Source organism: Mustelus asterias, chromosome X (genome assembly GCF_964213995.1).
Source record: "Mustelus asterias chromosome X, sMusAst1.hap1.1, whole genome shotgun sequence".
NCBI classification, from domain to species: domain Eukaryota; kingdom Metazoa; phylum Chordata; class Chondrichthyes; order Carcharhiniformes; family Triakidae; genus Mustelus; species Mustelus asterias.
Window position 1 is genome coordinate 13,161,382 of NC_135834.1, and position 17,513 is coordinate 13,178,894.

Sequence of the window (17,513 nt, forward strand, 5' to 3'; positions counted from 1 at the left end):
CTATTGCTTTAAATTTTATCGCTCCAAATTTCAACTTTGGATACTTCAACAAGTTCTAAATCTCTCCAGGAACAAGAACAAATAATTCAGCGATAAAATCGCCCCATTTGAGAGTGCAAAGTCTATCTTTTAAATTAGAGTTATCTGGAGTTTATACTTAAAAGTTTGCACTGTTAATGTTTTTCCAAGAGTTTACTCACCAATTAAATGGGAAGTGAGTTACTAGCAGAGAGTTATATGGACATCCATACTCCCAATCTGTTATATAGATACTGGCCACATAAAGGTTAAATATTTTATTTCTCTGAAGCTATCTGTCAAAATATATCTCTGAGACACCAAGGTCTAAGCTCCCAATTTCAAGGATTTCATGCCAATTTTAATGTGGATACAATTCTTATCAACTCAGCTCAAGCAGCTGAGATTTTCTGCTTCAGCGTCCCTGCTGCACATGGGGAGTGTGTGGAAATTCCAGCCCCTTCCCAGCTTCTAATTTTCAGGCTATTGAAACAAATGGTTGCAAAAGCATGGGCTGGAAATTTCCTGCAATGCATTCCTTGTGTGCGTCAGGAGCATTGATGTGGAAAATCCCATTCCTTGTATGAATTTATGTGTGACACACACAAACTTGTCCGTTTGTATCCTACAGGTACACAAGTAACTGCTGGTGAGTCAGTGTATCCCAATGATACATGGCAGAACAGTGATGAGGTGTTTCCGGATGGAAGACCCTTTCCAAGGATCGCGAAGAAGAAAGGATCCAAATTTATCTTTGTGTGGCAAACACTGGGTATATGAAGGATTTACCTTACTTGGCTTTTTAAGAAGGAATGATCCTAAATCTCCATTTCTGTAATATAACAGAACAGCAAGGAAGGTTGAGCATTTGCTCAACATTACAACATGCTACTGTGCAAAGGGACCTGGGGGTCCTTGTGCATGAGACGCAAAAACCCAGTCTGCAGGTGCAACAGGTGATCAAGAAGGCAAATGGGATGTTAGCCTATATCGCAAGGGGGATAGAATATAAAAGCAGAGGTGTCTTGCTGCATCTGTACAGGGCATTGGTGAGGCCGCAGCTGGAATACTGTGTGCAGTATTGGTCCCCTTATTTGCGGAAGGATATATTGGCCTTGGAGGGAGTGCAGAGAAGGTTCACCAGGTTGATACCAGAGATGAGGGGTGTTGATTATGAGGAGAGACTGAGCAGATTGGGTTTGTACTCGTTGGAATTTAGAAGGCTGAGGGGTGATCTTATAGAGACCTATAAGATAATGAAGGGGCTGGATAGGGTAGAGGTGGAGAGATTCTTTCCACTTAGAAAGGAAGCTAGAACTAGAGGGCACAGCCTCAAAATAAAGGGGGGTCACTTTAGGACAGAGTTGAGGAGGAACTTCTTCTCTCAGAGGGTGGTGAATCTCTGGATTTCTCTGCCCACTGAAGTGGTGGAGGCTACCTCGTTGAATATGTTTAAATCACGGATAGATGGATTCCTGATCGGTAAGGGAATTAGGGGTTATAGGGATCAGGCGGGTAAGTGGAACTGATCCACTTCAGATCAGCCATGATCTTATTGAATGGCGGGGCAGGCTCGAGGGGCTAGATGGCCTACTCCTGCTCCTATTTCTTATGTTCTTATGTTCTTATGTTTGAGATGAGCTCTGCATGTACAGTGCAGTGAAGCTGAGGCTAGGTTATTTATTACACGATTTTTAATTAGTCACTCGGCTGATAATTGTTTGGCTACATAAATGTTTTTTGATAAAGGAATCTTGTTGGAATTTTCACTGGGAAGTTGGGAAAAATGAACTGCTCAATATCTTTGAAGTTGATAGTTGGATACATGATGTATGGTGTGTCATAAGGAATTGATATATTAGTTTTTGTTTTGACTTGCCTTCCAGGGAGGTACCAACAGGTTGTGGATGGTTCTTCCTCTCTGATGATTGTTGACACAGCAGATGTCCCATTGGGTTCTTATACCATGGAGGTAACTGTGTATCATTACCGTGGACGTCAGAAATTCATTCCAATTGGTATAGCTAATTCGCAGTTTACAATCACAGGTAAGAGGCCAGATTGGATACTGAAACTATTTGACAAAGTATGTGGCTTATTTGTATTTGAAAGTTAGCTGTTGGAAATTCAATAAATACACATCGATCTTCAGCCTTAGGAGCCCCTGGAAGCTTTTACAGACATACAATGGGGAGTATTCAAAGGAGTATTTGGTGCAATACAAAACCAATACAAGCCTCTAAAAGGCAATGGTTCTATTTGTGCACTTACAACCATGGTCAACAAATGAAGTAGGAGACATGGAAAAGTGGAAATCTAGCAAACTGAACCTAGAATCCACCACCTAAACGGACAAGGGCAGTAGACATATGGGAAAAAGTTATCACAAATCATTTTCCAAGTTTCACAATGTCCTAATATGCAAGTATATTGCTATTCCTTCATCGTCACTGGTTAACATCCTATAATTCCCTCATAACAGCATTGTGGTATGACTTCATATGGAATGGAGGGCTTTAAGAAGAAGGCTCATCACCATCTTCTCAAGACGAACCAAGGATTGGTGATAAATGCTGGCCTTTCCAATAAAGCCCCCCTCCCCCAACCCCCCCACTCTCCCACCTTGTTAAATGAGTACTTTGTAACCAAGTGCACAGTAAAGGAAGAGGACAGATTCCAGCAGTACAAGGGATCCTAAAAAAAGTCACAGGAAAAAACTTAGTGCATTTAATATGAATTTTAAAAAGGGAATGAAGAAAATAATAGGATAGATAAATTTCCAAGACTTAGGGTGGGATTTCCTCCCCCCCTCCACAGAAAATCTCACCCCTACTGTTTCCGCCCCATAAATGAAAAGAAATTGGTGAGAAAATTGCAGTTGCGTTAGTCATAGTTTCCAAAGTGTTCTTGATACAGGAATTATTCTTTTAGAATTGGAAAATTGCCAATGTCACTCCATTATTTAAGAGGGAGGGAGAAACTAAGTAACTACAGACCTGTCAGCCATAGAGATGTTACTGAAATTCACTATCAGAGACAGAGGCCGGAATCTTCCCGTCCCGCCTGTCACGGGAATCGGAGTGGGCGAGGAGTGGGCCATGGAAAGGTCCGTTGACCTTGGGCAGGATTTTATGGTTTCGGGATGAGCGAGGCCGTAAAGTCCTGCAGAGAATGACTGAGCATTTGGACAAGTATAAGCTGATCAAAGAAAGTCAGCATGGATTTGTGAAGGGTATGTCATGTCTGACTAATCTAGTTGAACTTTGTGAAGAAGTTACCAGTATGGTAGGCAGGCGAGTGTCTATGAATGTTTATTATATGGACATCTCAAAGGCATTTGATAAGGTTCTGCACAAACAATTAATTAGCAAAATTAAATGCACGGAGAATTGTTAGTAACTCTATGAAAAGGCTGAGTAATTGGTTGCAAAGTAGAAGGCATAAGGAGAATTGGTGGGATGTGACAAGTAATGTTCCCCAGGAATCTGTACTGGTGTCTCAGGTTTTCACCATACATATTAATGACTTACAGATTCAACAGAATGATATCGGTCTTCAAAGGCAGGTTAAATTATGAGGACAAATCTTGAATTTGAAAGGTTTAGGGGTGATCCAATTAAGGTAATTAAAATGACAAAGGAATTTGACAGAGCAAACTATTCCTTCTGGTGGAGGAATTAAGAATGAGAAGGCATAATTTAATAATTAGAGCTAAGCCATGCAGGAGTGAAATCAGGAAGCACTTTTTCACACAAAGGTCAACTGAAGAATGACTTTGTGTGCATGATTTTTGATACTGTGTGCTTCAAATGAACAAAAGAGCTTCTATACTGCTGATAAACTCACTGGAAATAAAAATGGTATGAGATGCCTCCTATTCTCCTGCTGCCTGGCTGACGATTACGATTCTGGCCAAACAGTTAATTCAAAGTAGGAAGTTAGAAAAGAAAATTAGAAGCAAGCGAAAACACAGCATTAGAATACAATAATTTACTTAAGCTTAGAGCCCTGGGCAGGAATTTTCTGGCCATTCAGGCCCTGCTGCTGCTGCCAGCGAGGATGGAGAACTTGGTGCTCAGCCAAATCTCCATTCACTGCAATGGGGCCAGAAAATCCTGCCAGCATGAACGGCTGAAAAATTCCGCCCAAGTTTCCAAACAATAAAAAACATTGCCAGTCAGGTTCCTAGCCTATCTATGGCATTGCACTTGTTTGTGACACAAGGTAATTTATATATGAACTTGGCTATTTGTGGAATATTTATCTCTGTTCCACGGCCTGATGAGCTAAACTGCATTAAGGGCAGGCAGTCCTGAAACATATAGCGGGAATTCTCCGATCTTGCCCGCGGCTGAGATTTTCCAGTCCCACTGTAGTGAATGGAAATTTGACTGAGTGCGAAATTCTCCGTTCTCGCTGGCAGCGATGATAGGGTGAATGACATCAGAGAACTTTGGCAATATATGCCCATGATCTAGACAGTGTGGTGGATTTAAGTTGAACACATTTGCAAACCAGTTGTACAAGCTGAATGTTATACAAGCCTGTAGGATTCTGCCTCCTTTCGTTTCACTTATGCCAACCATTTTGCTACCACCCCCTCCCCATCTCCAATCTTGGACGAGGCCAACCAATATCTGCAATCCACTCTGAAGCTGAAATAAATATTTGTCCCATTTAAATCTTGTTTATATCCACTGGCTAGATTTTCACTTTCTCAAATTAGACATGTTCCCTGCACAAGGTCAAAGCTACATTGTCAGTTCTGAATAATTATTCGAACAAACTGAAATGGAAAAATGGGGGTTGCCAATATCCTGGTTAAGCCAGCAATGCTGCAAAAAGCCTTAATCGCAATGGCTGTGGAAAATTAGCCTTTACACTTCCATTAGGAAAACAGATCAAATCATGATGAAATAAGATCCTCCTTTCCTATGTTACCCAGAGGTGAGGGAGTACAATTATTATGTTCCCAGGATTTTAATCGTTCTTTGTGTCCAGTAAAGTCTGAGTAAATGTGGCTTGTTTTAAAAGTATGGTTTTCATGTAAAAATGTTCAATTAAGTTTGCAAGTTGATATAGTGAATTGATCCTTTTCTACGTCTGACAGAATGGTTTTTATGGATTGGCAACTAGACATTTTTGTGCCTTTTTAACCTGGTTGTTCGATATTCAATTTTTAACTGCTGCGTTGAATCCTGCACTAATTTGATTTTCTTTCTCCATGCAGACCAGATTCCATTTTCTGTTGAGATTTCCCAGATTAGTGATCTCAATGATGCCGACAACAGTTTCATACAGAACCGGGCTATTCTATTTGGAATTAAACTCCACGACCCTAGCCTATATTTAAAAGATGCTGATGTCAGTTTCTCCTGGGATTTCGGAGATGGAAGTGGTACCCTAATTTCCCGGGTCCATACAGTGACGCACACCTACCTCTCAACAGGACCATTCAATCCACACGTAGTCCTACAGGCTGCCATCCCATCAACTATGTGCAGCACAGCCAATCCAACTATTGAGAATTCAAGTTCAATGATCTCAGCTATAACCGCTGACCCCACATCACCTCAACCTAGCACAGGATCCTCTGTTGTGACCCGAGATCTGATTGTATCCTCGGTTAATAGCGAGCCTACTACACAGGAGGTTACTACAGGTAGGAGCAACCCAGGATAATAAGCACTGGGATAGAAGCTGAAATGATTTATAGTTCACTTGTAGTTTTCACATATACTTTTCGCAGCTGAGTAAAGGCAACAGTAACCTGGAAAACCATTAGTTGGCTCTAAAAGGTCCAGATTCAAATTCTTCTGATGGAAAATTATGACCAAAAACTTGGTCAAAGAGGTAGGTTCTAAGGAGCATCTTGCAGGAAGAAAGAGTGACAGAGAAGCAGAGAGGTTTAGAAAAGCAATCCCACTGCTTTGGACCCAGATAGCTGTTGGCACAACCGTCAGTGCTGGAGAGGTGAAAATTGGATATGTACAAGATGCCAGAATTGGAGGAGCTCAGAGATCTTGGAAGGTTATAAGACTGGAAGGGCTCACAGAGATAGAAAGCAGTGAGGCCCTGGAAATAAAAACAAGGATGGGCATTTTAAAAACGATGTGTTGTCAGACTGGGAGCCAATGTAAATCAGCTCGCACAGGGAGTGATGGGTCAATGAGACTTGGTGCAAGTTAGGACGTGAGCAGCAGAGGTTTGGATGACCTCAAGTTTATGGAGGATACAGGCATGCGAGGAAAGAATTAGAAATGGTTGAATTTAGAGGTAACCATGCTATAGATGAAGGTTTCAGCAGCAGATGAGCTGAGGCCGGGACAGACATAGACAATGTTACAGATGTGGAAGTAGTAAATGGCCCTGGTGAGTGAGATGATATATGGAATTTATCTGTTGCGATTTTGAAGTGTTATCTTTATTTATCTCCAAAACTACCAATGTCACAACATCAGAAGGAATTTCCTCTCTCAGAGGATCATTAATCTTTGGAGCTCTCTACCCCAGAAAGCAGTGAAGGCTGGGTCATTGAATATATTCAAGGTTGAGGATTATGGGAGATAGGCAAGAAAGTGAAGGTAATCAGCCATAGTCTTATTGAATGGTGTAGCAGGCTCGAATAATCCACTGCTGCTCCTATTTCGCACAATCATGATCTTAGTTCTGCCCAGAAACAACAAGATCAAACTATTGTGCATCGTGCTTGCTTAAGACAGTCGATTAGTTTCTCAGCAGTGGTGCCATGTTTCAGGGTTTTAAATATATCTAGCCATCTTTTTGGCTGGCTAAAGATTGTAACATGATGTAGTCAAACTGGATATTGTTCCAATCAAGCTGTTTTTGTTGAGTTTCCCCCATACTCAGTATTTTAAATGGTGAGGAAAACACTCTAATAAACCTGACTTCGTAATGATTGCGAATAAAGTCTTTGGACAGTTGGAAGCACAATTTGACTGTGACTTGTCAAAATTTGTCTGGCTGTCTCTGTTTTCTTTCTCTTCTCAAATAAAACGGATAACTGTAGCTCAGTATTTGCTTGGTAGCTTGGTTAGGGAGCATGAGTGACAGGTAACTTTTTGGTTATTCAATATCTGGGGTACTCAAATATTTGTAAGGTACTTATACTCGCAAGCAATCTTTCCTTGTACCACAACAGATAAATGTCCTCTGCTTTTCTACTACACTTCCCAAATCGTTATAACTTACTAACTCCAGGGTAATGGTTTATTTGCAATACCAACATTGATGATATTGGATATACTGACACCAGAATGGTTGGTTGCAAATACAGTCCTCTATAAAGCCACCGCAGTCTTATTTCCAGATTCAAAATCAGCATTATCAATTTTCAGTTTGACAACTAGTATTGGTAGGTGTGACTAAAATGTGTACTGCAGCATATTGGAACATTGAATAAGGATCAACTGAAAGAAAAGTTACATAAGTGTTTAAAATATCACGCCACAAAACCGTGGGGTGGCAGGGATCCCGTGCTCACTAACTGGGGAACATTAGCAGAGTAGTTATGTTACTGGACAAGTAATACAAAGTCTAGGCTAATGATCACTTTTTAAAAATAAGGGATCGCTCATCGATGACGGAGATGAGGAGAAATATTTTTTCTCAGAGGGTCGTGAGTCTCTGGAACTCTCTTCGTCAAAGGGCAGTGAAAGCATATTTTTAAGGTGGAGCTAGATAGAATATTGATTAACAAGGGGGTGAAGGTTATCAGGGGTAGGCAGGAAAGTGGGGTTGAAGTTACAAACAGGTGAGCCATGATCTTATTGAATGGCAGAGCAGGCTCAAGGATCCGAACGCCCTGCTCCTACTCCTAATTTGTATGTACATATGTTTGTATGGTCCAGAGACATGAGTTCAAATCCTACCGCAGCAGCCGGGGAATTTAAATTTCATTAATAAAATAGATCTGGAACTAAAAAGCTAGTTACAGGTGCAGTGTCTCAAATCTGGCTGTCCAAAACTGGAGTTATCTGAAAACGAGAGATTTTTAGAGTGTTCCATGCATCAATTTTAATTGAGAAAATTTTAAAAACATTTACCTGGGAAATTTGGCTAGGCACTGCGTTGGTCGAGTGTGGCTCCAGGCTTAATATTGGCTTTGTACGCCACTCTATCTCGCACTCCAAATGACCTTTGATCCCACCCAACCCGGTTTGACCCAAACTGCTAACAGCCTGAATTGCTTGACCCGAAATATGACAATATCTGAAATCCGGCACAGCCTCGGCCCCCAGGTTGCCGAATTTGAGATAATGTACCTGAAACTACTTGATTGTTGTAAAAACCCATCTGGCTCACTCATGTCCTTTAGGGAAGGAAACCTGCCAACTGTACCTGGTCTGGCCTACATATGACTCCAGACCCACAGCGATATGGTTGGATTTGAATTGCCCACAGTTAAGGGCAATTAAAGATGGGCAATAAATGCTGGCCTTGCAAGTGATGCCCGCATCTTGTGAATGAATAAAAACGGACCTGAACTATTAAACAGTGCAAGACATTATCTCACATTAAAAACTCAGTTTCATACTTAATATGGACAATAACTTTTATTTATTCAACTGTTTGCTCACAATATCACTAATGAGAGCCTAGTCTTTTTTAAAGGGATTGAATGTAGATCATTTGTAATTTGTTGAACACTCAAGTAATAAATTTCAAATTAACTTGATTTCTGCCTGGTACATCTGACAAAGAATATGAACTTTAGAACTACATTTTAATTTTTTTCTTAGGAAATACAGCTCCTTCTCAGCCACCAACAGTTGAACCTGTAGCTGTATCTACTCCAGTGTCTGATTCCCCTGTACCACCTTCTGCGCAACAGCCAATCATAATCCCCACTTCCACAGGAGACCCAATTCCAGTTCCTTCTTCCACCATCAGTCTTGTAACCCCTGCCTCTGATGATGCTATAACTGCGGCAACTCCTGCCTCTGATGAAGCTATAAATGCGGCAATCACTGTCTCAGAACAAATTATAACTGCGGCAACCCCTGCCTCTGATGACGCTATAACTGCGGCAACCCCTGCCTCTGATGAAGCTATAAATGCGGCAATCACTGTCTCAGAACAAATTATAACTGCGGCAACCCCTGCCTCTGATGACGCTATAACTGCGGCAACCCCTGCCTCTGATGAAGCTATAAATGCGGCAATCACTGTCTCAGAACAAATTATAACTGCGGCAACCCCGGCCTCTGATGACGCTATAACTGTGGCAACCCCTGCCTCTGATGAAGCTATAAATGCGGCAACCCCGGCCTCTGATGAAGCTATAAATGCGGCAATCGCTGTCTCAGAACAATCAACCAGTAAGTCTTCCATTTGCTATTCTTTTTGGAGATTTTATCTAATCTGCAGTGCACATTTTTGTATAAATTTGCATCTCGGGTTTGACTGACCTAAACCAGTGCAACAATTAGTTGAAATTATATTTGCTTTTGTGTAGTCCAATTGAACAGCGCGGTACAACTGGAAATGGGAAAATTGGCGATCTGAAATTACTGCAACTTTGGGTTTCTTTCTTAAATACATTGAAAATATTTGCAGTTTTGTTTGTGCTCTTGGAATTCTCTGCAACATGATCATAACCTGCATATGTATGAGCATAATGGCCATATCATTGGTTTATCAGCTGCTCTTTAACTAAATCTACAGCTGTATCTGCCACAATGCTGATTCCAGAGAGTGGGACCACTGCTCTGGGCACAGATGAAGGACTGATGCTGGTGAAACGACAGGCTCTTGAAGATCCAGCAGATAATTGCCTTATCTACCGCTATGGCACCTTCAGCACCACCATCAATATAGTCCGTGAGTAAGCCCTTTATATAGGTATCTCCACTAACAAGTAGATATTGTATTGACCAAAACTAACAGCTTCCAAGACTGTCAAGCTGATAAATTCTAAAAAAAGCAAAGTACTCTACGACTTTAAGGGGTACACAAACTGCTCAGGGAGACACTCTCATTCACACTCCTTATAGGACAGCACCAAGTATCGGTTTACTGCACAACAAAGTAATGAAATATACTTCAATAAATCAAACAGCAATCAGTAAATTGTGCTTGTGCCTTCTAAATCCCATTCCAATGTACAATTGCTTCGAAGAGTCAAACTACAGATCAGCCCTAATGGCTGAAAACAATAATAGAGCTATCAATGGATCATGTAGATAAGGGATTGAACCAATGTCATGATTATACTGATATTTACATTGCATCTGTGTAATAGGACAGGTTCCCTAAACCTACATTTGTGCCATTTCCCGAATGTTAGCTAATGTTGTTGGGTGGCCCTTGCCCTCAAACCTATCATGATAACTTTGATGAATTGGATTCTTTACCTCTCTGCTACCATGCAGATCAAACAGAGTTGCATTCCTGAGATAAGACCATAAGACATAGGAGCGGAAGTAAGGCCATTCGGCCCATCGAGTCCACTCCACCATTCAATCATGGTTGATTTCAACTCCATTTACCCGCTCTCTCCCCATAGCCCTTAATTCCTCGAGAAATCAAGAATTTATCAATTTCTGTCTTGAAGACGCTCAACGTCTCGGCCTCCACAGCCCTCTGTGGCAATGAATTCCACAGACCCACCACTCTCTGGCTGAAGAAATTTCTCCTCATCTCTGTTCTAAAGTGACTCCCTTTTATTCTAAGGCTGTGCCCCCGCGTCCTAGTCTCCCCTGTTAATGGAAACAACTTCCCTACGTCCATCCTATCTAAGCCGTTCATTATCTTGTAAGTTTCTATCAGATCTCCCCTCAACCTCCTAAACTCCAATGAATATAATCCCACGATCCTCAGACGTTCATCGTATGTCAGGCCTACCATTCCTGGGATCATCCGTGTGAATCTCCGCTGGACCCGCTCCAGTGCCAGTATGTCCTTCCTGAGGTGTGGGGCCCAAAATTGCTCACAGTACTCCAAATGGGGCCTAACCAGTGCTTTATAAAGCCTCAGAAGTACATCCCTGCTTTTGTATTCCAAGCCTCTTGAGATAAATGACAACATTACATTTATGGGAATACATTGGATATTATGGGAAAGGCTGGTGAGATCAACTGTTACTGGCTTAACAGTTTGCCTTGCTTTTTCTTTTTTTCAGAGGGCATTGAAAGTGTGGAAATTGTGCAAATATCCAATGTGGTGCCAGGTTCTGTGGCAGAGATGCAGCAAAATGCTGTGGATTTCACGGTGACCTGCCAGGGAAGGTATAGTGTATAAGAGTTTTCATTATGATTCTTAATTAACACAAACTAATAGCTTTGAATACTTTCAAGAGCAGTGTAAACAGTTACTAGAAGGCAGCAAATGAAAGAATTAAGGGAAGACAATGAGCTTTAAAGTATGATACATATTCCAGGTATGTACTTGTTGAATTAAAAAAATTTAAAGGTGCAGTTGGCAAGAAAATTGATCTTAGCTGTATTTCTGCTGCCAACAACCTGCCAAAGTTGAAATGCCAGCTGTATGGTTATTGCTATTGTTAGGAATTAAAAACTAATTCAACTGATATGAATTTATTAAGAGGGATTATAACCAATATTCATGCACTTGGAGTAAAAGACATCACTAGCTACATGTTTACGTAGGCAGTCAACTTTACACCACTGAAACTTCACCACACAACAAGCTCATATCAGTAGAATGGGTTTCCCAGACGAGCCTTGTGCTCCTCATAGACTTGAGTTAGCAAAACATCCCAATGCAAGGCTGTGGCTGTTTATTGCAGAAGGAACAGACATTGGCAAGCATTCACCAATCTTGTTCGCCCCACCACACTGCCAGTGAGAACAGAGAATTTGGCACTCAGCCAAAACTCCATTCACTATAGCAGCATCGGAGAATCCCAGCCACAGGTGATGTTGGAGAATTCCTGCCATTGAGACAGAGATTAGGCATGGCCTCTGGGAAAAACAGATAGTGCCTAAGCCAGGAGACACCTTGCCGGTGCACCATGTAATCTAAACAACATTCTGCGCACGTGACTGTCAGTGTATAAAGGTACTTGCAATTCTGTAGACTGGCAGAGCACTGCTTTGGAGGGTCCCTCCAGTGTAGTTCTCTCCCACCATATGATGGAAGAATAGACAATTGTGCTGTACCCGAGTCTCCTGAGATCATTTTGTGTAAACTTCATGACAACATTATACTAGCAGAATTTCTATTTTCGTATTTGAGCATAATCATGGATCTCAACTGCATTCCTTCTCCACCTGCATTCTGACCAAGGACGTGTGGCTTTGATGTGGCAAATGCATCTGCTCAAACTCAATCTTTTTAAACCTCTTACATGCAGAGAAGGCTGGACCTTCTTAATCCAATTCTCGGCAGGCCACTTGTGGTATTCTGACAGCTGCCTTTAAAATTTGTTCTCGTTGTGCCATTATAGTACAATGAAGCAGCGACTGAAAAGGTACCATTTTAAATGCTGTAATTTTTTCCCCAGCTTCCCCAGTGAGATTTGCACTGTTGTCTTGGACGCAGACTGCGTAAATCCTCAGCAAACTGACTGTAGTGAAGTGCTGCCTGCTGATGAATGTCAACTTATCCTTCGCCAATTCTTCAACTCCTCTGGAACTTACTGCGTAAATGTCTCCATGACAAACGCAGTCAGCTTGGCTGTTGCTAGTGCTCGTGTTGATGTGAACCCAAGTAAGTCTGTTCAAACTCTGTAACAAAGTGAGTGAATATAATGCAACCCTTGGGCATATTAATAAATAATGCAATCTACCTGGAACATGACTAATAGAGTTGGGAGTGCATTTTTATTTGCTCTGGTGCGTGGACAGTCAAAATAGCTAAGAAGCTGAGATTTACTGGGTTTAGACTATTAATACCATGGAGTGAAGACCAAGTGTAATTATCAGGTGAAGTGGGGTCAGAGGAAGAAGGTCTTGTGATGCAGTGACAGCATCCCTAGCTCTGGGCCAGTCACTCTGGGTTCAAGTCCCACTCCAGGACTTGATGCCTGTGGAAGATGTGTGCACAATGTGGCCAAACAGATTGGTTATCAGGCTGTAAATCCTTCCAATACACCTGAGGGCAGGCAGTAAGAGTGGGAGAGTTTCCTGATCAGCCACACTACAGAAGGCAATGGCAAACCACTGCAGTACTTTGCCAAGCATAATCATGGACCAATCCAATGGAAGTCCATGGTCACCATGTGAAGAAAATACATGAATAAATAGGTAGAATTCAGATGCATTTAGGATATTATACTTTAGAATAGAGACAGTGGACACATATTCAAGTATAGCCATTTTTATCCAGCAGCCTCAAAGCATGGGCAGCACTAGCTGACAACTTTGGTTTCAACAGATCTGTATCATGCACAAAGTAACATCAGGGCCTTTCCAGTTCTCTTCACACTAACGAAAGATAAGAAAAAGCTCTAAAGGCATTTCTAAAAGTTTTTATGATGGTATTGTCTGTCCTTATCTATTCAGGAGATATTCTTAGATCTTACCTCAGCAAATTAGAAGAACAGATTTCAAAAAAACCACTCTTCGATTAAAAGTCAAAAATCACATATAAAAATAGAAACAATTGGAGGTAAACAGGAAAGATATTAAGGACATATTTAGGAACATGGTGACCATATATCAGGCTCACAGTGTGGATAATAAAATAACTTAAACAATTAAATTATAGCGAACAGTAAGGACACAACTTGGAGGAGGGGTTAATCAAAGAGCAACACCCATTGCTGCTAAAGAATGATGTAATCTGGTTTAGAAGGGTATAACTGTTCCAGTTTCCTTTCAGAAAATTAGAAATATTATAGAAGGGTACTGGGAACCCCCTCAATGTTTCTCCAGTTGTTGAGGTGTTGGATACCGCAATGCAGACAGCTTTTCTATCCAACGGCCGCAACAATTGATTTACTCGGGGATTCAGGTAAAACATTATTTTGAATACTAATGGGTATTCTTAAATTGATATTAGCTGTGGCATTTTTAAAAAAAAGTTTTATTGGATTCCGTATTGGAACTAAGACTTTTAAAAATCTTTTCTAGTCATTCATAGAATCATAGAATCCCTACAGTGCAGAAGGAGGCCATTCGGCCCATCGAGTCTGCACCGACCACAATCCCACCCAGGCCCTACCCCCACATATTTTACCCGCTAATCCCTCTCAGGACTCTAAGGGGCAATTTTTAACCTGGCCAATCAACCTAACCCGCACATCTTTGGACTGTGGGAGGAAACCGGAGCACCCGGAGGAAACCCACGCAGACACGAGGAGAATGTGCAAACTCCACACAGACTGTGACCCGAGTCGGGAATCGAACCAGGGACCCTGGAGCTGTGAAGCAGCAGTGCTAACCACTGTGCTACCGTGCCGCCCCAAATTAACATTGCGATGTACCTATCCACTTTAAAGTGTATTGCACGTTAAAAGTTTAGTAATAAACTTGTATGTAATTTGGTAAAGTATAACGTATCTTGTGGTCTTCGAAATGCAATATAAGAATCCACCTCCCTTGTATTTTCTGAAAGTAGGAAGGTACAATTTTTGTAGAGACCCCAGGACTCTTATAATATCTGGGTCATTATAACTTGGCCAACAAATTTGTTAACAGGCTATCTGGGAAAAGGTACTATCTCTTAATTGTCACTTTCTTTTGGGGAGACCCAAAATAAGTGTCTGTATGAAGTTGCTGCCTTGAACTCGGGTGAGGGTGATTGTTGAGGGAGTGCTCCTGATCTAGGGTAGTCCATATTTGGGGTTGGAGTTATACTCCACTTCAGCTGACATCCTCTTAGGACATAAAGGAAAAGGGGTCAGAGGCTGGGACAATAACTAAACCAGGGTTCATTGATGTAACTCAGGGGATACAGATGTGAGTTGTACTGTAATTTCCTTTGTTTTAATCATATGCTTTCACATGTTGTTACACATGTGACGTACTTTTCTTCTACTCTATCTATAACAGATTTACTACTGTTAACTGGGGTTTGAGATTCATGCAACTAAATAATGAAGTTCTTCTACCTTTTCACTGACCTTGCATCTGAATCATCTCAAAAAACATAAAAATCAAAATTCAGTCATCAAAGGATATCAACTGTATTAAGTATAGATTTCCATGATAAACTAATATTTCCACGCTTATGAAGGACATTGCATAATTACATGTCTGCAGTAGTGGTGCTGCAACATTTCCAGAGAGAGAGAAGCGTGCAATTACAGCGTGATTATTTTGCCCAGGCAGTTTCCATCATAAATGCGGAAATAGGAGTTTATAACTGAAACAGTTGAACGTCGAGGTTAGATTTTCTTTAATATATTGCATAGCTATTTGTTTATATACATACTATCCCAGTTTTGCCCTCTTAATCCATCAAAGTAGATGGTAAAGAATGCTTTAAACTTCAGGTTTGATTTCTGTATAGCTTTTACTTTCTGCTGAATGTCTGATGTAACTTGAGAAGCAGAGTAGCTTTAAAATTAAGTAGTAATGTCAGGGTCAAAACTTGATCAAAGCAAACTTTTGTTTGGAATATGCTTGAACTAACTGTAGCCAAATGCTTATCTTGTTGGCTTATTTCCCTTCACTGATCTCCTTTCTAACCCTTCCATTTTTGCTTAAAGATTGGCATCAATGTTCTGCATGTCAATGAATTAAATCACTGCAATTTTGGGTGATTAAGGAGACTTTTCTCTTAGCTACAGGTGGGACACCTAATACGACAGAAGCATTGGTACTTGTCGGGATGTTGCTCATTGCAAGTATCATTGGAGTTGTAGCCGTTACCTACAGGTTAGTGTGTGCAGCTGTCACAACAGAGAGGATCCAATTCAGGGATAAGTCGCTGTTTGGAAGATATTTGCTTTTTCTATGATTTCTGAACCCAGAAGCAGTATTATTTAAAATAAGTAGCTTGCAGATGAGGGGAAATAAAGTTGTTCAGAATTCAAATCAAATGAGTCCAGGGGCTAGAGCAGCAGTACAACTCTCCATCAGTGGGTAGTCTATTTTGAAACTTAGATCGTGAGAACCAAATAAAGTGTAAAAACTCAAGGTTAAAGCTTTTTTTCTAATTTAATAGCTAAATGTGGTCTAATTCGAACTATTATGTATCAGGCATCCTCAAAAAGGAAGCCTGATTATGCTGATTCATGCCCAAGATTCTCTGAGTGCGAACATGTACTGTCCACTGGTTTTCTCAAAGACTTTCACAGCTGGTAGGCATTGCAAGGAACTCACTGCATCATAGACCCTTCCTGCAAAATAAAGGAGTGTTTCGGTTTTGGTGGGTCAACCAGACATAGCTGTGACATGCTCCCAAGACAATGATTGATTGGTGACATCCGAGAAACCAGCATCACTCCCACTTTTCAAATTGTCCTGTTCTCACACAATTGCAAATTAGAGGACAAAGTTGTTTTTTCTTTAAAGCTATTTTACTTATTGTCTCTTACTCAACAGGAAGTACAAGGAGTATGCTCCACTGCGGCAAGATCCTTCGAGGATTCATTCTGAGTGGATCCCAGACAGGGCTGCTGTGAACATTTTCCTAAGAAATATGTTCGGCTGTCAACGGAGTAGAGTCAGCGAGAACAGCCCTCTGCTGCACGGGTGTGTCGTCTGAGGCATTTGACATGGATTATGAAAGTGGATTCATGTTACTAATAAAATGTAACCAACCCTAGTTGCACGTGTGGACGTTTTTAAATAGGGGAGGGAAAGGAAAGGAGAAGGAAGAGGTTAGTTAGTTGATTCCTGACACAACAAGAACTAGCAGATAAATAAGACTTTAAGCTACAAGGCTGTCTGTTTAAGTTTTTTTTAAGTTTATTTATTAGTGTCACAAGTAGGCTTACATTAACACTGCAATGAAGTTACTGTGAAAGTCTTCTAGTTGCCACACTCTGGCCCCTGTTCGGGTACACTGAGGGAGAATTTAGCATGGCCAATGCACCTAACCAGCACGTCTTTCAGACTGTGGGAGGAAACCAGAGCACCCGGAGGAAACCCACGCAACACGGGGAGAACGTGCGAACTCTGCACAGACAGTAACCCAAGCCGGTAATCAAACCCGGGTCCCTGGATCTGTGAGGCAGCAGTGCTAACCGCCGTGTACTGTCTTTCATCTTGATGTTGCTTCATTGCTAGCCTTGTTAGCGTCATGTGCTGCCATGACACAGTGCGTAGCGTTCTTGACAAGTCAGAAGACTGCAGGTTCAAGTCCCATAATCCTGCAAGTTGCACACAGAAATCTGGTGATATTCCATGTTCCCTCAAAGGTGAGTTGCCACGCAGCAATTGGGAATGTGCAGGAACAAACAGGTTGCACAGAAGTGACACTTCCTTTAAGATGTGTGGTCACACATCATCTTAAAGGGACCATGCAGTATAAAAAGCTGGTTGCGCAAAGCAAGCAGAAGTTAGAGGGAACATTGCTGACACTCCAATGCAGTATTGAGAAAACACTGCGCTATCGAAGGT

At 41.3% G+C, this 17,513-nt stretch overlaps 1 protein-coding gene across 4 annotated transcripts in view; it reads left to right on the top strand.

Annotated features, from left to right (window-relative positions):
* LOC144482007 (melanocyte protein PMEL-like) overlaps window positions 1-16,715 on the top strand; it is a 29,274-nt gene extending 12,559 nt beyond the window's left edge. For 2 of the 4 annotated variants that reach the window (XM_078201254.1, XM_078201256.1), the window contains exons 4-12: window positions 650-790; window positions 1,905-2,066; window positions 5,249-5,680; window positions 8,781-9,359; window positions 9,706-9,861; window positions 11,162-11,267; window positions 12,506-12,711; window positions 15,731-15,824; window positions 16,494-16,715. In XM_078201254.1, coding sequence (XP_078057380.1) covers window positions 650-790; window positions 1,905-2,066; window positions 5,249-5,680; window positions 8,781-9,359; window positions 9,706-9,861; window positions 11,162-11,267; window positions 12,506-12,711; window positions 15,731-15,824; window positions 16,494-16,656 — 2,039 coding nt within the window. In that variant the 3' untranslated portion in view covers window positions 16,657-16,715. The remainder of the gene's footprint in view (window positions 1-649; window positions 791-1,904; window positions 2,067-5,248; window positions 5,681-8,780; window positions 9,360-9,705; window positions 9,862-11,161; window positions 11,268-12,505; window positions 12,712-15,730; window positions 15,825-16,493) is intronic. The other 2 variants (XM_078201255.1, XM_078201257.1) reach the window with 2 other exon arrangements.
* Window positions 16,716-17,513: the final 798 nt, after the last annotated feature.